This window comes from Labrus bergylta, chromosome 3 (genome assembly GCF_963930695.1).
Source record: "Labrus bergylta chromosome 3, fLabBer1.1, whole genome shotgun sequence".
NCBI classification, from domain to species: Eukaryota; Metazoa; Chordata; class Actinopteri; order Labriformes; family Labridae; genus Labrus; species Labrus bergylta.
In genome coordinates this window covers 30739443-30766130 of record NC_089197.1, presented here as the reverse complement: position 1 = coordinate 30766130, position 26688 = coordinate 30739443, and the positions used below count along the sequence as shown (strand labels likewise).

Genomic DNA, 26688 nt, shown 5'->3' with positions numbered 1-26688 from the left:
CTTTCTCTCTGACAGAACGAATAAACAGGCTCAGCAAAGTGTAATCTCTTTCTTTTATTAGCAACAGCAAACACAGAAACAACAAATTCACCCTCCTCCCCTCCCTCAATCCCTGCGTCGGCTTTTCTCCTCTCATCAGCTTTAATGAAGCACAAATCTCATCAGCCATCTTTTCATCAGCTCTGCCATCACTTCTTCTTCCTGCACCTCAAACCTGACCCAGTGCTCAGATGTGTATCTGCTTTTGGCTGATGACCAGGAGAACTGTGCATAATTGATATTTAGCTGGAAGCTAGAGTGCATATAGATTTTACCCATATCTGTTGGTGCTTTAAGTCGGAGTCAATATTCAGCAGAATTCAGTTCTGACAGTTGTCAGCAGCAGCAGTGTTGTTGTGACTCTGCTGCTCCATGGCTCTGGTTTACTCAGTGGTGATTCATTGCAAGCTGATCTTCTGCAATATCTCACCATGGTGATGTTAAGGAGGACTGTGTGATATATTTGCATTCATAGGTTGAGGTGTGAGCATCATAACTGTGTAACATGTTCCCTCTGATAGTTAGCATCCCTTCTAAAGAGAAGGCTAAGAACAAAGTGTGAACCCTCCTCTTGTTGGATGCAGCAGTGATCTGGGAAAATACATTTTATCTTGTATAAAACACATCTCATGACTCAACTGAAAGACCGTGCAAAACTATTGATCACATGCAGTGATCAGCATGCCGCCCTCCTAACACGCAGAATGGACCTGCCTCGCTCCAGATTCATGGCTCTGCTTGGCCTCGTCTTCAGAGGGTGACGGTGGTGTGAGGGTGTGTGAGGGGTTAACGAGAAAATCCTGTAATGGTCTCTCTAAGCACGATCAGATACATTGCCATTATGAAAACCATCAAACATGCAAGGATTAATGAAAAAAAGTGTGTTTGTTTTTCAGCAGGACACTGATAAGAGGTTATCAATGCTATTGCATTAGCATTAGCTTAAGTTGCAAGTTTACATGTGATGTTTATGTCATGAAATGTTGAGAGAAAGTGAATTAAGCTCTGTTTATTTATGAATCAGTCTCTGTTTAAATCAGTCTTTATTCAAGCCAGACACAAATAACATTTCTCTGAATGTGTACACACCGCGGCCCATACGACACATTCAATTGTTCAGTTTAACTTAGAATCCAGGATTGAAATGAAAAACATTTATTTTATTTTTCATCAAATTTTTTATTCAGTTTGAATTCAGTTAATTTCACTTAATTAAACTCATGTCTAAATACGTTATTTTCTGACATGAACTAGCTTTGAACTTTATTTTAATACTTTTTTTTGTTTTGTCTCCGTACACTGAAATCTTAAAACTCAATTCATTTTCAATATAACAAACACCAATAACTGACTGTGTGGACTGTGTGTTTGAACAGGTTTTCTTTCTCACTGTTGATTGTCATGCTTTCTACTTCCTCCTCGTGGGAGTGGGGCTCTTCATTCCTCTTCCTGCTGTAGCCTTTGGAGGGGCGGAGCTAGGAGAGGAGGGGGCAGGAGCAGGCTGGGTCTTGGGCTGAGGCATCTCAATGGGGAGTTTGGGTGGGATGATTGTTTTCGGGGTCAGTGTGGGTTTGGCCTCAGGAAGTTTCTCTCCGTGGCGGTAAATGCTGACCTGAAGAGGAAAAAAGGGACAGAACGTTCATAGAATTAAAAGAAGCCATATGAAACTTGGACACCTAGCATTTAAAATAGGTACTGCAGTTTAATTCAAGACATTGAAGAGAGCTGTCTTCCCCTGCCCTACTCCTATGTGTATGCATGTTGTCATATCATGGACACAGGAGCTTCAGTGTTTAACCAGTCCTACATCGGTCATGACACCTTTCTGTGTTCTAAGCTCTCCCCATTTTTCAAAATCATCTCCGATATGTTTCCATGTTACACCACGTTTCTACGTCACCAAGCTTATTAGAAAAATGCAGAACTTTTAGGTCGAGTAGAATCACTCATATCTGAACCTGTTGGCTTGCCCACTTCCCGCACTGCAACACCTGTTGTGTTTGCTGTTTTTCCTGGCAAACTGAGGGATGTTCAAAACAGATGTGTGGGGGTGCCTTAAAACTGGCTACATCTCTGGTCAAAAAGAAAAACAGACCATTATGGACCAGAATGGAAACTTCTCCACTCCATCATAGTGTGTTTGCTTAATGTCTGATGATGTAGTGAGGTCATTGTATCCTTTTTTAGAGGATATCTTACCTATTAGTCCTTTAATGTGATAAATATTTCCTTATGTGTATTTTTCTACTGTCAACTAAAAAGCACACAATAACTTTAAAGTGGCAATACCCATATAAACATAGACACATCATTTTGGTTTTTAAATTAAAAAATATCCCACGTAAGGATCAATAATAAAACAGTAGAAATCATGGGCAGGCAAGCATCCCAAGGTCAGCTTCAGGGCGGCTCTGAGTTACAAATCACAAACACATCTCACTATCAGGCCCCCGTGAAAAGACGAGATTTGTGCCGCAGATGGTCGGAAACATTTCACGGCTCTGAGCAAATCCAGTAATTTGTGGTACACAGCAGGGACACTCACCACTATATCCACAGACTCTCCTCCGTATTTGTTCTGGACAATCATGGTATATCTGCCGGAATCCTCCATGGAAACACCTTTGATCGTCAAACTGGCAAACTTGCCCTGGTCCAGGGAGACCACGTACTGAAAGATGAAATCAAAAGGTACAAAAAGTGAGGGAGGCAGCGCAGGGATTTTAAGCATGATTTAACATTAAAAGGCCTGTCACTCAAACAGTTATTTTAAAAAAAAGAAAGCTGAACCTTTAACTCAGAGCAGTTGTTTTAACCTTAAATATTCCCCTAAGCAGAAGCAGAGCATATAGCCACTGTCTGATCATCCAATCGGGTTTTCTGTCTCCACAACTCAGCTCAGCCCTGTTAGCTTAACTCAAAAATGACCAAATGACAATTATAACATAAGTGATCAATACTTCTTCAGACCCCAAAATGAGAGTGAGACGTTAAAGCCTTCAAAGCTGAAGCACACTTTGGTCCTTCATCTTCAGAAACCTGTGACATGGTAATTCTGCTGAATTGTTCCATATGAGTGGTGCCAGAGAGAATGCAGAATTTGATTCCCCGCTCTTGTACCTGCCCACTCATTGCAAGGTCTGGGCATTAGTAGAGTTTTATGAAGTGCCACTTGTTGCAGGATAATTGCATTTCTATTAAAATAAATACTTGCCTTTAATTATGAGATATTAACAGCCGGCCATATTTGCAATTAATGGCCCTTTGCTAATTAACATGTTATAGGGTCTCAGATTCATGAACACTCTCAGTTGTGTTTCAATTACTGCATTTTCTAGGATATGACAGATGAAAGTCAGACGCTGTATTGGAAAAATAACACAGTATCATCATGTTATAGTTATTTGGTGGGTAATGCTGACAATTATTAAATTCTGATATGGTTCTACAAGAATGCCTGCTCCTATTCTCTTTATTGCATTATTCTTTTTATCTGTTACTGTTTGTTTTCCTGTTCATATCTTCAGTAGCCTCTGTGCTAACTTTGTAGGGGAGACACACTCCCGAGGTTTGGAAAACACATCACCAAGGACGTCTGTTCTTGTTTTCGACAGATTATTAGCAGGTGAGGGGATGAATAAAGGAGAGGGCAAACTTCAACACATATTCCACCTGGACCGCCGTTGCTCAAACTTCAATCTTCAAAGCTGTGAGGAGCCGCAGGACGCTGATGCTCTTGAAAGAGCCGTCACTGACTGGGGGAAGACTGTAGACTTAAGCTGGTTGGCAAGTAGGTCAATGACTTATGAGAAAAGCATTTGTTCCATTACTGACCCAGGAGGTTGCTAATAATACTGACCTCACCTAAAAGGCCATAGATGTCTCCTGTGAGGGATTGAAGCTGGTGATTAAGTGTCAACAAGAGCACATAGAGGCCTCTTGATTCCCTTTAACCTGAACATCTCATCGCATATATGGAGGCTTTATGGAGACTTCCAGCCGTGCGATCAGTCAGCTTCCAACGAGAAAGTAAACTGTGTCATTCGGGATCCATTTAATTAAGTCTGAGTACTAATTAAAACTGAATTGAGAACATATAATAGCTTGTGTATCTCCACCTTGATAGTTCCTCCAGTATTTACTGCATTCAACAGTGCAATATTATTCTCAACTACTTTATTCCAGTGTGTGCATTATTTAAAAGGTAACATCTCTTCTTATAATAATTAGAACAACAGTTTTTTATACAGACGTATGAAATTTTTTTTTTTTTTTAAAGTGCTTTAAAAAACATGATACCATGATAATAAAACTGTTGTTGTAGTCATATTTGTTCATTGCATTTTGAAAGTATGTAGCCTACTTTAAGTTGCTCTTTAAGATTCTACCAATATGACTCCAAAGTATGTGCAGAACATTTAAACAGAGTCAAACGCCCTTTGGGAGTAACAACAGAGACTTAGTAGACATGCAGAGTCTGGAAAGCCCTCAGTATCACAAGAGTAGTTCATAAATACTCAGTGTTGCAACTGCATCAGATTAATAAGGTCATTAATCATAAGAAAGGAAGGAGCCACTGTTGTCTTGGTAGGACCAAGTGAAGGCTTTAAAAGTAGGGCCCTACTGAGATGGAGTTTTTGTGGCTGATGCCGAAATAAGGGAGAGAAAAAAATCCGATACCGAGATATCTTTTCGATTTTTAAATGTCGTCCATGACGTACACATTTTTAATTTTTCTTCTTTCATTGTATGTATGCTGTTGTTTTTTTTTGTTCATGTAGCGCTGACCTTTGTCTGCGGAAAGGGCTATATAAATAAACTTATTATTATTCTTATTATACTCAACTGGAAAGTAACTATGCATGTGTGTGTATCACTGCTTGTAATCACTATTGTAATCCATTTAGCATACTTTTGGTGCCAGCCAGAAAAATAACTAGTGTAATACAATGGCACTCAAATGTTATTTGACTGGTGAATAAATCTAGTAGTATCGGCCATATCTGCAGTAAAATTAGCCAACATCAATAGTCCCTGGATAATCTAACGCAGCTATTATCGGCCGGCCGATTAATGGGTTAGGCTCTATATAAAAGTCACTGTGTAGCAGAGAAACCATAAAGATAATGACACCATGTTCAAAGTGCTCTGTCTGATACCTGATCGTCAGGTTCCACATCTGATCCGTTCTTCAGCCATGAGACCTGAGGCTTGGGGTCTCCACACACTGTACATGTTAAACTCAGGGTCTACAGGAGGAACAAAGAAAAACAACTTGGACAATCATGAACACTCACAGAAACTAGAATCACTCAGTCACACACAGAGAAACTGACCTTCTTCTCCATGATAGTGACCACATCAGGCAGTCCTCCAATCACCTGGCCACGGTCTGAAACAAACCAGAGTGAGTGTAAGCTATCTCTCCTCTTGCTCAGTTATTGATGATGAACTTTTCCAAACTTCAAAAGAACAAATAGAATCAACCGAGAGAAAAGTTCTCAGTTGATTTTGCTCAATTCCGAAAGTTTTTCAAACAATGAATGAAATTCTTCACAAGATTTTGAAACTTGTAAAGGGGTTTATAAAAGAGCCGTTCTTGCTAGTTGTTACCATTTCGCATGTTTTGACACTTTAAGGCAAATGACTCAGGACTATGTTCTGAAAATGTCAACAACTATTTGTTCTGAGTGTTTTTGTAAAATGCTTTTTGTATAATGTTAGAAATCAGCTTCTGAAGAGTTTTTACTTTACTTTTTACAATAGCAGTCATCTCTAGAAATAGAACTGCTATAGTAGATATTCAGTAACAGTTAAAAAATGAGGGATGTTGGAAAATGGAGTTAAAGATGTAAAACAGAATTTATTGCTTCAACTGCATCTGGACCACCTGTGATTTACACAGAGTCAAAGGAAGATTATACTGCAGGAACAATGGCTTATTCTGAAGGAGGAGTACCTAGGTGTCTGCTCTATCTGAGCTCTACAGGATAGACTTGTTGAGCAATAGTCTATGCAGGAAATGTCAGGTGGAAACAGGAACATTTATACAAGTAGTTAGGGGGTGAAAGAAAGTTAACCCATTTTGGGAAAGTTACCAGAGTTCATAGGGAAGTTCACATGTTTAACAGTCCATATGAGGAGACCAGGCAAGATTGTCCAATACATCAAAACATGACTCAGCAGTGATGAAGGAAGTGGTCGTCACAGCTACCAGAGTGATCCTCAGATATTGAAAAGGTTCAAACTCTCCAGATTGTACTTTTTTTTACGGGATTTATGTTACAAATAGTGTCATACTCTAGGACACATACATGTTAATTAGAATCAATGATGATTGTGAAAACTGTCAGAGATTATGGTCCCGCTTTCTCACTCATAGCCATGTTTGGACATAGCGAGGATCTGGTCGAAACACTGTGACTGCCAATTCTGCTGCTGATTCTTTCAGGTATTTTTCTGTACATTTGAGTGACAAGTTTGGGAATATGCCAATGCGGATTAAGGAAAAAATATGTAAAAAAAGCTAAGGAGAATTTATGGACGAACTTACTTTTCTCAGCATAGGCCTCGGCTCTGAAACACACAGAAAGAGAAGTCAGAAGTCGCTCTCAATTTGTCGATCAGATAAATAAAACAGTATCATAATCATTATGTCACCTTATCATTGTCATCACTCAGTGCAACATTGTAACATGAAATATTCCTCACAGTGTATATATATATTTCTCTTTTAAATATTAAAAACAACACATAATAATTCCATTATTTTTAAATGCAATCCTCTATTGTAATGCCAGGTTGGTTTCTGGTCCGTTTCCACTACCTGGCTCTGCTCACTGACCACACACAAAATGTTTGTTCCATTTTTGGGTCCATGGCATTGGTCAGATGGTTTGGACACAAGGCATTCTGGGTTTAGAGCCAAAACCACATTACACAGTAGTGCAGTCAGGAGTTAACAGAATCTTTTCTATGGGAAAAAGAAAGATTTTGCTTTGTAATAGCTGGGTGAGGTCTGTCAGAGCAGCATGAGAAGAGCAGAGGTCAGCCACAGGACCAGATGGCAGGGGGAACTCTGCTCTCCTCCTGGCATGTTGATGCTCAATCAAAAAGGGCAACAGGGTGTCACTTGTTCCAATGTGTTTGGAAAATCTTGTGCTTAAATGTCTCTCTTTGAATGTTAATTAGAAGAGGGATTTGGACAGTTTCCACTCTGCATGCAGTGTTTAGTGTTCAGAGTTTCAATCGATTTTTTTCTAAATGGATTTGTAAAATTCAGTGTGAGGAGTTTTCACTTTCGCCCAATTAGCCACAGGATCAAACAGCATCTCTGCTACCTGACAGGTTCTATTTTTAACATTGATTTCTATTTCTGGGGAGAATAAAGTGGACTTTTCTAAGACAGCAAGCATGAGGGATTTTGGATTCACTTCTTTTTTGTGTCCTGAAATGCTACGTTTTAGAGTAGAGGATCCATCACTGCAGCTGATCTGATCTAGTATTAGTTCAGATATAGCTCTATATCCTTGAAGGGTTTTAAAAACCATCCAATGCAAACATGCACAGCAAAAAATACTCAAAAAACCCAAATCGAAAAGGTAAGTCAAACTTTGCCACCCCAAGGACCCCCATATAGCATTAGCCAAAAATTAGTAGTGTGAATAAGTCGAAAATAGCTCCACAAGGAGAAAGAATATAGTCTTCAATAAATGAACAGAAACTATTGTGGGAAACCATTAAGATCACGTTGAGTCACTTAATATGAAACATGCTATGAGAGAGCAGTGTCAGTTTGTGAGTCTCCAGTAAATATACACTAAATCAAACAACTGATGAAACTAGATTAATTAATTAGAAAGTAGTCTTACTTGAGCTTCTGGAACTCGGTGTAGGCCTTCTCATATACTGTAAAAGAAACAAAAGGAATTTTACATCTCAATGTTCACCAACAATATTCTCATTTAAGTACTTTTTTGAGTGAAAAACAATCTTAAATGTCACATACTATCCTCCTATTCAACAAGTTGAAATAAGTATCTGAACTCCCATAAATATGTCTGTGAAGTTTCTTGCTAAAAATCCACTCTGATCCTGTATTTGATCATGCCTATAAACCCCTTTATTTTAGTCCTTCTAAGAACCGGATGTTTCTGTGTCTGTAGCTTTAAATGCAAATGAGCTGTGTCTGACCACGCCCCCTCTCTGGAAGGGGACCTGGCTCAGGCTTTCTCGCACCATGCCCTATTGTTTACGGTGAGTTGGCAGACTCAGAGGGCAGAACAAACACCTAGTTATGTAGGAGTGTCACCCACCTGGGGGAGGGGTTGCTGCCCTTTGTGATGTCATGAAGGGAAAATCTCCAAACAGCCAGTTTGAGCACACATTTTCTGACAAGTGGAGCAATTCAATTCAATTCAATTCAATTTTATTTGTATAGCGTCAACTCATAACAAGTGTTATCTCAAGACACTTTACAAAAAGCAGGTAAAATACCTTACTCTTTGTCTGTTAACATTACAAAAGAGCAGGTAAAAAGACCTTACTCATTGTTATGTTACAAAAAGCAGGTAAAAGACCTTACTCATTGTTATGTTACAAAAAGCAGGTAAAAGACCTTACTCATTGTTATGTTACAAAAAGCAGGTAAAAGACCTTACTTATTGTTATATTACAAAGATCCGGCCAATCCATCATGAGCACTTTAGCAAAGCAGCAAAAGTTACAGTGGTAAGAAAAAACTGCTTTATTAAAAGGCAGAAATCTTCGGCCGGATCCCCGGTTCATGACGAAACAGCCTTCACAGGCCCAGACTGCACCGGGGTTGGAAAGGGATAGAGGGAGATAGGGGGAGCAGGCAAAGACGGAGAGGATGGGGGTTTTGTAGACCGGCTAGGGACACTTATTAGATTTAGAAAACCATAGTAAAGTGTATTATGTATAGTATGTGACCTTTGAACACACTTTTCAAAATCCCACCTCTCTCATTGTCAGGAGAAACCCCATCTTGACTAAACATTATATGGACTGGCATTGTTTCAATCCTTATTTGAACTGTTTAGTCTAAAATAAATTAGAAGGCGAAGGAAGATACTGACCATCACCGCTCAGGTCCAGTGTGCGTTTATGTGAGTTTTCAGGGTCGATGATCACGATGGAGTACGTTCCTTTATCCTTCTCTGTTGGTTCAATTACCTGTGAATCAATAAACCAATTACACATGCACCAGTGGAAACATAAAACGTATACCAGTGTTAGATTGTTTATTTTGTATTTGTTTGAAAAATATTAGCTAAAGCTCTGGTGAGGAACTTCTGGTTTGTGCAAGCTTTAGCGCCCCTTGAGGACAAAGCAGTATGTGTCATGTCTCTGTACAAGTGTGGATAGTGTTATCTGACAAAAATGTAACCCTTGCTATCTTTATCTGTCAAACTTGTAGCTTTGAATCTTTGCCATGGGAAGTGTAAACAGAGTCTGTTCCTGCAGGGTGCCTGTCACCATTAAAAAAGACTTCATAGAAAGGATCTTGTTACTGATGGTCTTGTTTGCTTTTGTAGGTCATAAAAAGGCATACATATTTGTTTCAGTCTGTTTTATATCCAACTAAAAACTCCTCACAGGAGCTTTAATATACAAGTTAATAACAGTCAAAAGCTTTGTAAGTTACATTTCATAAGTTTCAAAATGTTTGCTGCTTTTATTCCTTGGCTCCCTCTGTTTAGTTTGGTATGTGAGGTATTAAAGCAACACTGATGAGAAAAAGGTGCCACTGCCTGTTAAATGTCACACATGTAGCCACCTCAGAGACATATACAGAACTGTACAGGACAACACAATACCTCCATTGTTGCCATAGAAGGAATTCCTCCAATCACAGTCTTGTCACCGTGGGCGAGTTTAGTCTCACTGAGGAGAAGAGTGCAGAGCGCAGGTTAATGGTTAGTGTGTGTTTGTTTGTGTTTGTATGAGAGTACGAAGCTTCAGAGGTAATGGGAATTCGTGTTTACATGCCCACCTAATGTTACACATGGGATATCAATTTCTCTCCTTCTGTAGCACTCTCTCTCTGCCCCCCCCCCCTCTATCACACACACACACACACACACACACACACACACACACACACACACACACACACACACAAAGGACAGGGAGGTTAAAAATCTAATCTCCATCATTTTTGTTCCTTGAATAATTGAATAACACAAAACTCTCCGCTCGCCCCTGTCATCCTTCTCTCTTTCTCTCTTTATTTTCTTTGTCTTTTTTCTCTCTTTCGCTCATACCCAATCCCCCCTCCCTACACATTTTTTAATCTCTGGGGTATTACACAGTGCTTCTAAGTGCAGGAAAACCTTGCTTCTTTACAGGAAACGATAGGGGTGTGATTTTGTCACAAAGCAGGGCGATTTTACTGCAATAACCAGGATAATGAAAACACTTGCCAAAAGCCATCACCAGTTTTATTATGTGGCTTATTGTTTTTTCCACTCCTGCCGATTTAACTCGGGAGAAGAGCACAATAATGTGTTTGTGGTCAGCATTTCATATCAAGACTTAAAGATGCTCTGTTTCCTCTTAAAACCACAGCTAAGACTACACATAGAGTTATTGTCATTCTTATCTTCTTCTTCTTCTTCTTGGCAATTGTTCTGGTCATAGAAGAAGCGGTAGTGTTATTTGAGACATAAATATCATTTCTCACCCACGATACCAGACGATGTTCATCTCTGAGGTGTAGTACTTCATGTGACACTGCAGCTGAATGCCTGTTGCCGTGCAGTTAATCACCAGCTCGGCTGCACTGGCTCCTGTAGGAGGGGATGGAGGTGATAGAGGTTGAGGAGTGCACATTTGAAATCAGAATCAGATACATATTTTCCAATCTGCACCTGGATAACCTGGCCTCTCTCTCTCTCTCTGTCTGCAGGGTGAGTGGCAGAAAGTTAAGCTGCTTTCTGCAGTTCTGTCGAAATTCAATCCATTTGAAGTAAAAAATGTTCTGACAATTATTACTGTTATATATTTGAAAAGGACTCACAAACCAAGTGTTACACATTGGGTTATGCAAGTGATATATTACTTTTCCTTTAGAGAAAGTGACATAGATAAGAAAGGAAAACTCAATATGTTATATGATATAGGTTATAGGATATGGGGACCGTATAGTGCCTTTGTGAAACCACTTGATTAATCAGTCAATGTGAGTGTGACTAATGAGCACTCTTTGATGGAAACTTTGCAACATGGTTATATTGAGATCAACTGTGTGGAGATAATGAAACACATTCAGTTCCTTGTGTGTATTGTGTGTACGGCTCCGGAAAAAAAACAAGAGACCACTACAAAAATATATTTTCCCGTAGCTGTGTGTTTGTACAGAAGATAGTTTAAAGTCTGAGTAGTAGTTTGTTTTAATGTTCATGTCAGTGGGCTGTGCTTAAGTGGCATTCATGTATTGTTTTTTTTTTTATTGAAACATTCAGAAAAAGTATTGCTCAGAAAAAAAAAATCTGTAACTTTTTATCCTTTCCAATGTAGGTTCTGAGACCTAGACTTTAGTATTGGACGATACCTTAAATCCATCTGAAGCTTAAAGTGCTAAAAAAAAAAAACACACATAGATATTGTTTCAAAAACCAACCTTTTCTGGATGTTAGAAAAAAGGTTGTAGTGAGTGCTGGACTGGGTCATAAAAATTCAGAGGAATCAGGTGCTCTTCAAGAACAGGGGACAGAAGTCAAATAGCTTACTGTATAAATAAACGACTGTCCTGATTACAAACAAAGTTCATTGAGAAGAAGAAATGGGAGTCTAAACTGAAATTCTGAGGCAGAAGAAAAAACAGCTTGTTGTTTAATCAGCTTTTGTGACCTCTACAATGTGACTTCTGTCACATGACATCTTAATTGTATTTAAACACATGTTTTGTCTCTGTCTGTAATGCCCTGATGAGGACTCAGTTGATTTGAAACGCGTAGACACATATTGCATCAGAGTGCCTCAGACTTTCAGTTTAGACTTCATGTGTTATCAGGACAGTCATTTATTTATTTATTAGCTGTTTGACTCCTGTATGTTTTTGAAATCCTGTCATTGTCTGGCTCAGTATACTAAAGGTATCCTAACATACTTAATATCAAGAAACAAGCTAAGCTGCACAGCAAGAGTGCGTGAGCCAGCAACAGAGGAACTGATTTTTTTTTTTTTACCTGAAACTGTTTTATTTCTATGTTTTTACCGCCTTAAAATGTATGATGACAAAAACCCTGCTGACTTTCTGCCTGGCATTACCCCATTGTTACTTGTTTTGTTAAGTGATATCTTACCTGAAACCATTCCTCATTCCCTTTCTAAAACAGTTGCTGCTAGTGACAGAAGTAATATATTGGTATAAGTAATATACCAGTCAAGGCTACTGTTTGAATAATCAGATAGTTTGTAATGGGCTAATAAACCGTGAATGAGATTTCATATTGAGAGATACCCAATCCTCCATTGTAGTTTGCACTGGAGCTATTTCTAATACTGGTTTCAGCATCAGAATTATATTTAGTTAAACAAAACTTCTCTTTCATGCTCCCTACACCCAGCTCTGGAAGCAGAATAGTAAAAATGATGTGTAGTGCAGACTGTTTGTCCTCTGTATTTAATGAAATGCTTCAAACATCAGAGGCTTTAGTGATTTTTTTTAAACATGTTATACCTAAAAAGGGGTTTGGCACTCCACTATGTCTGTGTGGGACTTTGCTCACTGCACATTACAAGTGTACGAGTGTGTCATGCACCTGGTCACATCACCATGGTTTCCCATTATCACAGTGATGAACCCTCTTCTCCTGTGCTGTAGCAGTTTCTGCAGAGCTGTCAAGTGACTGTCTCTTAAAATAGGAGTAAGATGCTCCTCCACACTGTCTCTGTGACAGCACCGTGGAATCTTAAAGTGATTTCTCCACATGATGGCATGATGGCCAAATGCTTCCAGCATGACATCTTCTGACACATGCTGATAAGTATGTGTGTGTATGTGCGTGTGTGTATGTGTGTACGGCAGTGGGATTTTAAAACAGAAATACATCGGCCTGGTGATGAATCTAAATCTCTTATCACTGTGGTGTGAATGTCCCATGTTTTAATTTGGACAATTTGGACTCCATCCCTTCAGTGGGTATAGCAGATGATGAGGGGTAATGTTTAGGGCCGTTTTAAATGTGGACGTCTGTTAGTGAGATATCGATGTATGTGTATTCACCTCCTATGTGTGTGGGTGTGTGTGTGTGTGTATGTGTAGAAGGCAGAAACCTACCAGCCAGCTGGCTGATCTTGTTGATGGCATCCTCAAAGACTAGAAGAAGAGAGAAACATGAGGGGTCAGGGAAAAAGCTAGGAGGCTGGCAAGATGCAATGCTGCCCTCTGGTGGCTGCATTTAAAGTTTAGTAATGAAAGGCTTGGATTGAAATGACATTATTGTCATTCCCACTCTGACTGCTACAGAGTTAATGGGGACTTATTGCCATAAACAAATTAATCATGCATCACTAAATTAGCTAATACTGCCGTTTACTGGTGGCAACAAATGTATTAACAATAAACAGGCAAGAAGATATGAGGTGCTGTATCTGTAAACTGTCTTTACCTTCCGTTCTGAATAAATACTTAATTAGCTCTTTCACCAAAGATGATTTAAATAGGACTTTAATTCTCAGTTCTTCCATTAAAATGCACTCTGAAGTGCATGCTTCAACGGCTACCGAGTTCCAGCTTACAGTGCAGAACATTTCACACAAACTCTTCCAAGAAGTTCAAGTGCATTTTCTCTGGAAAGAAACATCCAGGAGGTGAGTTAGCTGTCACATGACAAGAACTATTTTTTATTCAGGAGCTGGAAAAACAAGGTTGGGGTTAGAAAGTTTGTTAAATATTCATCAGTTTACCATGAGTGGCTTATGAATTTAGATCTAGTATTTTTCTTCCTGTCTCCTACTTTTTAATGAGCATCAAGCTCTTTTTTTTTCATGTTAAACTCTGAGACTTAGAAGACCGCTCCTATAATAAGTCTTTAAGATGAATTATGTAAAAATAAATGTGTACCTTTTCCAGAGATGTCAATTTGGCTCATATCTTTTCCTCTGTCATCACTGATGGTGGCCTTGTATATTCCTGCTGTCTTCAGTGAAAACTGGAGAAGAAACCAAAGAGGAAACCCATAATGTAGCGTAGGGAACATAAGGAGCACAAACTTGTTGAATTATAAATCTGAAAAAACTGTGATTATTTTTGAACAGGGTGTTCCTCAGAATTGGATCCTCAGAGAAGCACTAACATTTATGTAACAAATAAAATCCCTCCTTGTCTTAACTTGGTATAGCATCGCACTACATCCCAGTATGTACTTGTATGCATTGAAATAATATAACTGTACACAATATTACAGCATGCAGAAGATTCAAACTACAAAAGTGTAATTACCAGTTTGATTGGCAGTTTACAGACTCCTGATCCCAGGTCAGGCTTCACATCAGGGACGATCTCTGTGTCTTCTTTGAACCAATGGAAAGCTGATTCCTTCTTCAGGTTAGCAACCTGCGATAAAAGAAGGAATCCCCAACATTCATTTTATTTATTTATTTGTTTATTTGACATAAAGTAACATTGATGATGTAACATTTAACCATGCACGAGTCCCAGATGCACTGCTCTTGGTGTTTTTAGCAAAATGATAATTTGCAACACGTGTCCAGAACGTGAAATACCAGATAAAGACAAAAAAAATAAAAAGGAGAAGAAAATGAAAACAGTTCAGTTATAAATACAGTGCAGTTATGAATGCAACAGGGATAAAATAAAATTAAAAAGAGAAGGCAGCAAAAACATACTCCAGACATTTGTGATCGCATGTACATTTATGTGTGAGAACAATTTTGTTTCTCCTTCAGGTATGATTTAATACCTTTGTTAAAAACATTAAGACCATTCCAGAGATTAGTTCCTACAACAGAGAAGGCTGATTGTCCAAAAGAGGTTTTGTGCATTAGAATGCAACAGTTACCGAAGCGCGTGTGTTGACTCGACTAGAATCCTGACCTCTTGTAATAAATTCATCAAACAGACCATGCAGTCTTTTAAAGATTAATTTGAGATTGCAGGAGCCAATGAAGCTTTCAAAGCTAAATAAATTATGTTTCTCTCATACACAACAATGGTGCCATCTTATAGGTTTTTTTGTCCATGATTTCTATTGTCTGGTTATAGAGGCTTTAAAGTTATTTGTGAGGCTTGAGACCAAGAACTGATGCAGTATGATAAATGTGATAATACCATAGCATACACATACCATAGAGCTGGGCTGTGCTTGATGAGAGATACTTTCTGATGATCCTGAAGCAGTTGAGATTGGATTTAGAACTTGAGTACTTGACCTCTTTAAACATATTGATGGTCTCATTATTTATTTTAACTGAAAATGTTTCTTTATCCCTTTGTTTATGCATAGAAAAACATGTTGAGACGTTTTTTTTCTATATATTTTATGTTAAGTGAGATGACTCAAGCCATTTTGCAACAGAGTGCAAAGTGGCCAGCAGCATTCCTAGCAGATCTTGCAGATGTGTTTAACCGTATCGTCCGCATACATTCGGCAGCCAGCTGCAGGACAGATCTCAGGTAGGTCATTGATGTACATGCTAAATAGCAGTGGACCTAGAACTGACCCCTGGGGTATCCCCATGCTGTTGGTACGGAAGATGGACTTTTGAAACACATCAAATAATAAATAAATAAATAATCATCATTAACAAGGTATTGAATTTTGATTGTTGCCATACATACAGTCTGAAATGGACCCAGGCCAAAAACTGCATTTTGCAGCATCACTATCAATGACTCTTTAAAAGTTACTTATCAGTCCTGAGTTTGGATGTGTTGCAGCTTATCTTTTCATTGCAACCGGGGCTCTATACCAGTCGAAGTGTAACAGATCCATTAGAGATGTTCTGTGGGTAATACCACCTGGATAAATTGACTTCAGTTCAACCATAAAGAAACTAAAAATGAATGCCATTAATAGAGATTTTTTTTTTTCCTTTTTAATCTTGTAATGGGTTTTAAAATGTGTGGTATGCAACGGGCCAGTGATGTGTGTAACGTTAAATTAATAAAGTTGTTCATTAAACGTCACATATTATGCAAAATACACTTTACCATGTTTTTTGAACACTAATACTGTGAGTGTCCCTAGCCTGCCCAAGTTATGAGAAAAGTCCATCCTCTCCGTCTTTTGCCTGCTCCACTTTTCAGAAAATGTGTACTCAAACAGGATGTTTGGAGATTTTCATGACATCACAAAGGTGGGTGACACTCCTACAGCTAGGTGTTTGTTCTGCCTTCTCACCTTAAACTATAGGTGGGCGTGGTCAGATACAGCTAATTTGCATTTAAAGCCACAGACATACAAACAGCCTGTTCTGAGCAGGGCTGAAATAGAGGGATTTATAGGCATGATAAAATACAGGATAGAGTGGATCTTTAGCAAGAAACGTCACAGATATGTCTTGGGGAGCTCTGAGACTTATTTAAACTTGTTGAAGTTTCAACAATTTGTGACCTTTAAGACCAGGAAACACCTACACATAAAGGTTATACTTTTGACACTTACTCTTACCAAGTCTGATTATTCAAACTTTACCAATAGGACAAAGTTGGTCTGCAGTGATTATTTCAGAATATAAAAGAACAAAGGCTGTTGTCTTCACATCACTAACACTAACTACACATGGAGTCTTTTTCTCCAAAATTAGGGATGCTTGATTGCCTTCAACATTCAACCTCCTAAGTCACCCCATTGTTTGTTGTGTATCTACATCATTCTTTCAGCTAAACTAACAGATTGAATAGCTTCAGATCATCTCAAGGGATATGCACAATACTTTGATTTTAAAATGGCCTTAATGATATACTTCATGCCAACAGAGCCAAGATGAAATCCTGACAGTGTAATTCTGGTTATTTTCAAATAGGGCCAAATTATCACACAGCATTGCTGCATCCTGCACGCAGCCTCAAAAGAACTGCTAATCATCTGCCCAGAGGTCAGCCTCCTGTTTGTTTTGAGTGTAAATATTCAATAACTATTGAGCTTCTCTGTGTTTACCTTGCAGACCAAAGTGACAGAGCAGTCATCTCCGACCTGAAGTGACAGGAACTCACTGAAGTGGGGACCTGTGTTGGACAAAGGAAGAAGAGAGAGAGGTCGAGGAAGGACGTGAACTGAAGACAAACTCCTGATGAAACTTTAATGTATGAGCTCCTTTTCAAATGCATAATGCATAAATACAACTGCAACCTTCATGTACACCTACAGTAGCTGCTTTATACTCTTCTACATTTGGCACTGATTTTTGTCATGAAGTCATCAATTTGAATTGGGTTTGTTCTGAATTTAAAGGTTGAGCTTAAGTGATGCTTGTGTGTTTCTCATGGATTTGATTAAGCCGTCGCCAAGGCAACATAGTGGTGCGCTGGTCGCTAGCTAAGTCGTGCAAAGCTCATACAAGCTTTCAAGTGGATGGTGTTTTGTGTTTCCTACCCTCCTTGACTCTGATGTACTCTCTCCTCTGGTATTCAGCTTCAGCCAGCGCTGCCTTGAAAGCTGCACAAACACACACACAAATACATATAAACAGAAGATAATAAAAGATCAAAGTGTTGCCAGTAGCTGCTATAGATTATTTCACTGGATTAGCATGCTAATGTGCCCTGCATGAGATTGATACAATAATCTATGAAAACAAAGATATACATTTTTCTATGTTCTATATCCACCTTAACAATTCTCAACAGGAAATATTTCCATAAAGAGTCTTCAGAGATGCAGTACCGTAAATATACTTCCAATAACATGCACTATAACTAAGGACTATACTTTATATTCAATATGTTTCCATTGGAACGTGTTCTTCCTGCTTCCCATTGAATAGTAAGGATGAAAAATAAGGAAGTGAGACTGGCAGGTTTTTTCATTCTTGTCTCAATCACTGTTGAGACTAAAATGTGGGGGTGAATAGACATCTTATTTTCAATTGTTTACTGTTCATATGGGGACAGATTGTGGTCATTTTCAGCAGGGTTTGCACATGTTTTTCCCCGTTTAAAGACACTGAGGATAAGGATAGTGTGAATTTCAACCTGTCCTCTCTTACCGTCTCCGATCAGAACCAGTGAGCTCTGTCCTTTGCCTCCTCCGTCTGTGATCTGGCAGGTAAATGTTCCCTCATTCTCCTCAGTGAAATGGTCCATGATGAACTCAATGATACCTGTAGCGACATCATGACCCATCTTGTTTGGCTGCAGAAAAATAGAGTTAAATGCTGTAAAAAAAAAAAAAGGCCTGAAAGAGGAGCTTTGTGAAAATGGCAGAAAAGGCTTCTTTTTTTTAACCTTGATTATAGAAGTAATATTGCAGCATAAAGCTGACTGAATCATGCACAGTGTAAATCGAGGGCAGGCAGACAATTATTTCTGCTTGAAGCCAGAAAATCTTTTTCCATTTAACTTTTTCTTTTTTGAACTACAGTGTATCTTACATCAGCTCCAGACAGTTCCTTGTTGTTGGCAAAGAATTTGTAGGTGACTTTGGAAGAAATCTCTTCAGCCTGCAGCCAGAACCTCATTCTGCCTCTTTCCAAAATCTTATAGGCCAGCTCTGATTTCAGCGGTATGACTAGAGGTGAGACGTGAAGAGGAGAGGAGGCAAACGAACAGGAGACATGAATATTGGTTAGGCAGGTGATGCAAAAGCAGGTAAGACCTTTTTTGGATCAAATAAAAAGAGAAATGTGCGTCTAAAAGAAGAAAGAAATCTGAAGGGTTCAAAGCAAGTCAGAACAAAGCAAAATGAGGCGTCGTGAAAGGGAGAAAGGGAGAAATGGAGGGAGTGGGTGAGACAGATTAAAGAGGCAGCAGAGAAAAAGTACAAGAGAGGAGAGATTAAAAGGGACAAAGAGAGAGATTATGAGAGAAGGAAAGAGTCAGCCAGAGGTACCTACTTGGGTGTCTGATATCATAGCTCAGTGCTAGCATCTTGGCCAACTCTGAAACAAAAAGAGACAACGTATTCATATCAGCCACGGGCACAAACAAGACACTAACATGAGTTCAACACTTTGCACATAGATATCAATTTACCATCCCATTTGATTGAAGCGCTTTGTTTGGAGTTGGAGAAGTCACTACAGCAACTATGTTTACTCGGAAGAGGCAGATAGTTTCCTAAAAATGTTATTAGGGATGTCTACATTATGAATTTTTAAAGCCTAAAGCTGGACCCAAAGGTCCGTTTTGAAACTGCATTTTGGTATATATTAAATTGACGGAGCTTTGTCAAAGACCTGTGATCTAAGAGAAATAGATGAAGCTTTGTATCCTGGGAGTTTTCGTTATTCGGTTGAGGTAGAAAAATCTGTCGGCCCAATGGGAAGCAATCAGTGAAAGGCGCATTGAATAACGTATTATAGCCTGGTAGCATAGTGGTGCAATAGCAGGGAAAGTATTGTGTAACTCTGACAGAAAGCCCTTTACCATGTCGATGTGGCTTTAAAACACACACACACACACACACACACACACACACACACACACACACACACACTGCCCTGAGCTTGGAGAAATGACGAAGTATACATCAGATGAGTGTTGAAACTGTTTATTGCCTATATAAAAAATGTGTTTTGAAAGCATGTTCTCATTGCTTTCATCTTATTTCAGCCTTCATTCTGCCTATAGTTTTCTCAGCACTGCAGAAACTCAAATCTTAGAACGTGAATTTGTCTAATTCCTCATAGAAAATGTTTCAAAACAGTTATTATAAGCTACATTCACTTGAGAAGTTCAGATAAACATTTTGTTTATTTTATTTTAACAAAAATAAAAGCAGAAATAAGGCCTGTATTGCTTGTAATGACTACAAATATCTGCCAGTGTATCAAACACATTCAACATTCTCATTTCAAGACACTAATCAAGGAACTTTCATTGTCCTTGCTGCACAAGCAGATAGTTCGTACTTATCAAAATCAACTCAGGCTTTATTTTTTCCTTTTTATATATTGAAATAAGATCTTTACCCAGACTTTTCAGGTGAATTCGGCTTATAATAAGCGCAATACGGTATTATTGACTATAAGATACACTTCCTAAGGTTTGAGTTTTAATTGTTTGAGTTGTTGTTGTAATGCAGCGGTTCAGATTTTCACTATCTAAGCCTATGAGAAACTTTCATTAATATGTCTTCAATGTCTTTTGGAAATTAGTCTTTAATGCACTTAATAAAACGTGCATGCAGACAATATGATGAACATAATAATGGAGTCAGTTCAAATGACAGTTTGTCAACAGAAGTAAATAATCTGTAAATCTAAACTGTGAAAACAAGCAAACTAAATCGCAATAACCTACAAAAAAATCACAAACTGTTGATAGACTTATTAGTTATAGAAAGACGTGTTGGGATTCTCCACATTTTGAAAACTGGAGTCTGGCTGGGTGTCTAAGCACCAAAGCCAGACAGCGGTGTGTAAATCTTACCTTCAGCAGAGATGGTATAGCTGGATGACACTCCTGTTGTCTTGGTGACAGAAACACAGTATGTCCCAAAGTCCTCTTTAACTGCGTTCTTAAAGATCAGTTTAGAACTATGATGCAGGGAAAGAGAGAGGCAGAGGGACAAAGACAGAGAGATTTGGATGTATTTTTTTTCCAAGAATCAAAATGCACATCTGTATTTGTATGAATTAATATTTCTGTGGTCTTACTGGCTGCCTTCTGTCTTTATTTCTACTCCTTTGGAGAAGTCTGTGATTTCTTTGTAATCTTTCTTCCAGATGAACTGAGAGCCCTCGCTCATTTGGCAGGATTCAAATGACAGAACGATGTCCCCAGACTTTTCATCCACAACACAGGACACCTCCTGGGAACCTTGAATCCACAAACACACACATAGGGAGTCATTCTTTAATTTCAAAGGCCCAGAAGAAATGACCAACAAAATGTATTTTGTTTTCAGATTTTTCTCCCTTCCCACCTCCAGCCTTTTTCAAAATGAGTTCATCATTTCAACACAGTAAAGACATGTGTCGACTGTGTTTTATCTAATCAGAAGGTTCCCTGTACTGCCTTTTTTTTCCAGAAATTAAATTGAAGAAGACAGAAAGGAGACAGAAATCTCCCACCGTCTGTGAGTAAACGTTACCTTCCAGAGCCTTGGCAGTCACTGGGTCAGAGGGCATTGAGGCCATGCCCACTCCTGCAGCGTTGACGCCACGCACTCTGAACACGTAGCTGGTGCCCACCTCAAGACCTGTTACCTAGGAAACACATTAACATTAAAAACAACCCAGTGTTGCTGTAAATTTCACAAGAAAATATAATTAGATTTGGTGTCCTTGTGTATATCTACTGCTGCCTGGAGCCATTATTATTAATACTATACTATAATATAATTGATCCCAATTCATATCAACTAAAACCATAACTATTTTGCAACCAATATTTTATTGAGCTACTTTTTGACATTTCACATGAATCAATCCCATATCAAATTGATTTGTCAAATGACAGTGTCTCTCATATTGCATCTCCTTATTTCTGCTATTTACACTTTTCAAAAACAAAGTGTTAGTATCAACCTTTTTAAATATTTTTGTCAGCTGTAGCTGTAACTGAGTACCTGTTAATATTAACCACTAGATGTCAGTGTCACACAGTTTCATGGAAGAGTATTAGCTGGTAGCAAAATCAGAAACCAGATGTTTTAATGTGTGTAATACACTATTACAGTGATTAGGAGTCAACAGAAGGCTTAGACTTATTTAAAATAAACACATGCTCAATTCAATCAAGATTATTAAGAAATGCACCCATCACAAATTCCTCAGGCTGAAGCTGATGCTTTCAACCTAACTGTTTTTTTTTAGCTGCTGATTGTGGTTAAAAAACCATGAAAATATCCACTTAGGGGTGCTGGATAGCCTAGCGGTTGTACCCCCATGTAAAGAGGCTGTAGTCCCTGTGGCAGCAACATGGGTTTGAATCCGACCTCGACCCTTTACTGCATGACATCCCCCAGTCTCTCCTGACAACATTTAATATCTCTTTAGATGTCTTATATAAAGGGAAAAGTGGCCCAAAAATATCTTTTAGAAATTGACTTAGAAGAGAGGATTTTTGACTTTTTTTTTGTTTAAAAAAAATAAGCATAAGATGTCAAATATGTTATATCAATGATCAAGATATTTGTAACAATTAATTGTTTGGATCAAAGCAACTTTTACAATAAATTCAATCAATCAGTCAATATATTTCTATCTGTAAAGCATCATTCATAATGATTGTTATCTGAAGACTCTAACAGCATGTGTGCATCATGGTCTTTATATTACAGAGACCCAACATTAACTCACCATGAGTGTAGCAACAAATGCATTCCAAGTTGCATTGTCCATTTGCCTTTCACTCTGTATGCAATAGCATTGCACACAAAATGGACTGGTTATCCTGGAATGAATTAACCTCAGTATCCTAATATAAAAACAACCATATAAAAAAAGGGCTCTTACCTTGAGGAAGCGATGACTGACAGCTTTCTCATCGGCTGTGGTCCAATCAGAAGAGCCCTTCTTGGCGTACTCTACATGATAGCCTGTGATTGGTCCAGAACCTGTGTAGACAGGTTTCTGCCACTCGACCACCAGTGAATCATCTCTCACTTCACAGAAGGTCAGGTCATATGCAGGGCCTACACAGCAGACAGACAGACAGACAGGAGGACTAGTACATCTGTTTGTGTGTGAACATTTCAATTCAAACTTTCATCCTTCAATCCTCATACTTACGACTTTTGGGGTGCAGACATTTGCATGACATATTTTTGTGTACGTTTCAAAGTTTGTCAATGATGGTGACCCAATCAGTCAGAAGATTAACTAACCAGGCTCAGGCATATTCCAGACCTCACAGGTGAAGTCAGCTGAGTGTGTGGAGGCTGGTCCAAGGCCAGCCAGGTTGGCTGCATACACGTGGAACTGATAGATAGCTCCCTCTGTCAAGCCCTCCACCTGTGAGCCAAATGTTACCGCAGTTACCAACACGCCAATCAAACTTGTATTGCAAAGTCGAACAGATTGAATAATAAACGACTGTGTGTGTGTGTGTGTGTGTGTGTGTGTGTGTGTGTGTGTGTGTGTGTGTGTGTGTGTGTGTGTGTGTGCGCGATTGATCGAGTGAACCAAAGAAAGCTAGATAGAATAATTCCTGCAAAGCTGGCTTTATACCTTGTAGACTCTTTCTGTGACTGGTGGGATGTTAATTTCCCTCCACATGGATGTTCCACTGCGTCTCTTGTCCACATAATATTCCTTGATGTTTGTTCCTCCAGAGAGAAGAGGCTTCTTCCAGTTCAGAACCATCGAATGTCCGTCACAGTTTAGCAGTCCGACGTCGTAAGGAGCAGAGGGGGTGGCTAAAATGGCAGGGCTGAATTTGAATACTTATCTGCACAATTATATATGCACCACCAAAGACCAAAAAAAAAGTCACAGTCCAGCACAGGATATTAAAAAAAGCAGAAAATGATTGTAATTATTATCATGAATCAACATTATCATCATGACCAAAAATGTGGGAATACTGACTCAGGGCAGCTTTAACAGTCAGAGGTGAGGACTCCTGGGATTCATCACTCAGACCCAGCTCATTGATAGCCTGAACACGGAACACATAGGTTTCTCCTTTGGTCAGACCGCTAACCACAAACCTGCGGAAAACACATTAGTTTTTATTAATGTTGCGTCAAATTACAACACGTTTTCTCATGAAACTTTGCAGGTTGAGGATGGTTCACACTCTTAGTTGTATCTATAACCAAAAGGATGGTTTCAAATTGCCATGGTCACCAATCAAAGGGGTAAGCTGCGATGTTTTTAAAGAGTTGCAAACATACTTGGTGCTCTTGCGCGGTTTGTGATTGGCTGAGGTCCAGTCCTTGGACCCCTTCACACACTGATCAATGTAATAGCCAATTAGGTTGTTCGGTTCTTTTGGAGGAGCCCACTGGATGAGGACAGAGGTGTCTGTTTCCCTGGTTGAAATCACCTGACCGGGAGCAGATGGCACACCTGAAGACAGGATAAGAAGCATTTCATAAAAAGAACAAATCACTTATTGATCTGTGTAACGGTTAAAGTAACGGACAAAAACAAACCTTTAAGTTCTGGAGTGTGGATAACTCCAGTCGGCTCGGATGGCTCACTGGCTCCGTAGATATTAGCAGACAAAACTCTGAACTGATACTCTTTGCCCTCTGCCAGGTCAAAGACAGCGTAACGGGGAGATCGGATTGGGACCTGAGTGTTAACGCGCTGCCACGCACCACTGCCTGCCATGCTCTGTGGGGGGAGAGAGAAGCAGGCCGTCTGCAACTTCACATCCACACATGATGATTTGCGTGCTACAATTTAAGCATGGATCTATTGAAAAGCTTTGGTAATACTTAGTTTGTTCATAATATTCTGATCTGGAGCAGATCATTATGACATTTGCAAAAAAAAAAGCTGCTTTTTTAATCACACAAAGACACGTTATAATCTACAGTTTGCAGATTTTAGTGGTCAAGATAAGCAATATGACATGAGAGGATGATATACTGAATATCAGCACTGCTGTGATGTGGTTGTAGGCCAATACTGTAGATCAGGGGTTCTCAACTGGTGGTTAATGTTGGTCTATTTGTGACTTTATTGGAGAAACAGGACAGTGGATAGCTGAAAGCGGGGAGATAGAGTGGGGATGACATGTGGGACAGGAGCCACAAGTCAGACCTGAACCCAGAGCTGCCTGTCTCGAGGACCACAGCCTCGACCACACATGGGGCGCGAAAGCAACCACCAGGCCACTGACACACCACAAAGGGCTTCTTAAACAAGTTTGTTTTGTTCTGTCACGTTTTGTACCGTCAGAGGTCCAAACTTTACTAATCATTGTACACTATGTATCAGAAATCATGGAATGCATCTTGTCCGTCGGATCGGAACTAACTGTTGTATACTGTCCTTTGCAGCATCAGCCGTATGGTCATAATTGTATTTGCCTATTAGCCTGTATATATTACTCATACACAGTTTGGATCAGTGTGTAAAGCACTAAAGAGCAAAGGAGGCAATGCATTATTGTGTTAAGCTTCTGGTAAGCATGACTGAGTAGTATGCACAATGTAGTCCATGGTTTTAGGATTTTCCCAAAGCTTTTAATTGTAGTTTGGTTTATTTCTGTCATTTTTTCACTTAAACACACAGCATTCAGTTCCAATGGTAATCAAACAAACTATTATTTTAGTTTTCCAATCAGTGAGTAGTGTGTTTGGGTTAAGCAGGATTGATGACGTTATGGAATGATTTGTTACCTTCTCCATGTAGTACCACATAGGAGCGCTGCTGGCGTATGCAGGGGCTTTCCAGCTCAGAACCACATATGTCCTGTCTATTTCTGAGGCATTCATCCCTGATGGAGAACCTGGAGGCTTTCCATCAGCTAAATACAAACACACAGTAAGATGAAGTACAAATACACACCGGACTGTAGAATATATGAAGATGTGTTCATGTTTCAACAACTCACCTTCCACTTCATCATGGTAAGACACAACATTCAGTTTTCCTCCCAGTTTTTTGGCTAAAGGAAAATAAAACAGAATGTTGTCTAAAAGTTCAATCATCTGTTTCCCCATTGATCCCATCAAGCCATTCAATGACAAGGCAGACTTCTTAAAGTCTTCACATGATGTAATATAAAGGGCAGAATGACCATGTCTCAACAGTGAAACCCACCATGGAGCCTCTCAAACTCAGTTGGGTCCAGTGCAGCGATGGGATCAGACATGCGGGAGGGTTTGCTGATTCCTTTCGAGTTGACTGCTCTGACTCTAAAGTAGTAGGAGTGTCCTTCAAACAGCCCAGACACGGGGTATTTGCAGATCTTAATGGGGTGGTCGTTGCATTGGGCCCAGTTTTCAGTTCCAACCTCACATCTAAAAAATGGAAACAAGAGGAGAATAGTAAAATTGTGTTCGAAAGTTACACAGATAAACACAGAATATATGTTGGAATGCAAAAACTTAAAAAAAAATTTTACTACTTCAATTTTGTTTTGTTTTTAGCTTTTTCTGGTTTTCATGATGTCATGGTTTCTACTAGTGTTGTAGTCAAGACCACACTAACCGAGACCAAGACATACCCGAGACCCGAAAGCAAGACAGAGTCAAGACCTCACTAAAACACAGTCTCTACACACCAATTACAGACATGTGACGCAAGACAGCACAAAAATCACAACATAACAGATTTTATTATCAACTGAAAAGAGGAAGTTAAAGTTCCTTTGCAAGTTTGCTCCTGGAGATTTCTTTTTTATGAGATCGTTACAATAAGTCTATCTGACAAGTCGAGGAGATAAGAACACAATAGACTTTTATCACTGCAGAGATTACTTCATCCCAATCCCACACTTACTGAGACAACCAGGTTGAAAGCTGTTTTATTTCAGCATGTGATACATGATGGGTAAATTAATGTCAGCCTTTACTAAAAATCAACAGAATAATG

General features: G+C 39.1%; 1 protein-coding gene across 3 annotated transcripts in view; it reads right to left on the bottom strand.

Moving 5' to 3' along the window:
- Window positions 1-1065: 1065 nt before the first annotated feature.
- myom2b (myomesin 2b) overlaps window positions 1066-26688 on the bottom strand; it is a 37724-nt gene continuing 12101 nt past the window's right edge. For all 3 annotated transcript variants that reach the window (XM_065953142.1, XM_065953141.1, XM_020636480.2), the window contains 29 exons: window positions 25915-26114; window positions 25706-25759; window positions 25491-25618; window positions 24294-24477; window positions 24033-24207; window positions 23725-23846; window positions 23365-23552; window positions 23022-23148; window positions 22651-22829; window positions 21285-21399; window positions 20848-21010; window positions 20621-20727; window positions 19084-19128; window positions 18622-18758; window positions 18238-18382; window positions 17625-17687; window positions 17190-17257; window positions 14510-14623; window positions 14132-14219; window positions 13346-13384; window positions 10745-10850; window positions 9879-9945; window positions 9138-9234; window positions 7911-7947; window positions 6593-6615; window positions 5376-5431; window positions 5199-5288; window positions 2585-2710; window positions 1066-1651 (listed from right to left, as the gene is read on the bottom strand). In XM_065953142.1, the coding sequence (XP_065809214.1) occupies window positions 1448-1651; window positions 2585-2710; window positions 5199-5288; window positions 5376-5431; window positions 6593-6615; window positions 7911-7947; window positions 9138-9234; window positions 9879-9945; window positions 10745-10850; window positions 13346-13384; window positions 14132-14219; window positions 14510-14623; window positions 17190-17257; window positions 17625-17687; window positions 18238-18382; window positions 18622-18758; window positions 19084-19128; window positions 20621-20727; window positions 20848-21010; window positions 21285-21399; window positions 22651-22829; window positions 23022-23148; window positions 23365-23552; window positions 23725-23846; window positions 24033-24207; window positions 24294-24477; window positions 25491-25618; window positions 25706-25759; window positions 25915-26114 (3247 nt within the window). In that variant the 3' untranslated portion in view covers window positions 1066-1447. The remainder of the gene's footprint in view (window positions 1652-2584; window positions 2711-5198; window positions 5289-5375; window positions 5432-6592; window positions 6616-7910; window positions 7948-9137; window positions 9235-9878; window positions 9946-10744; window positions 10851-13345; window positions 13385-14131; window positions 14220-14509; window positions 14624-17189; window positions 17258-17624; window positions 17688-18237; window positions 18383-18621; window positions 18759-19083; window positions 19129-20620; window positions 20728-20847; window positions 21011-21284; window positions 21400-22650; window positions 22830-23021; window positions 23149-23364; window positions 23553-23724; window positions 23847-24032; window positions 24208-24293; window positions 24478-25490; window positions 25619-25705; window positions 25760-25914; window positions 26115-26688) is intronic.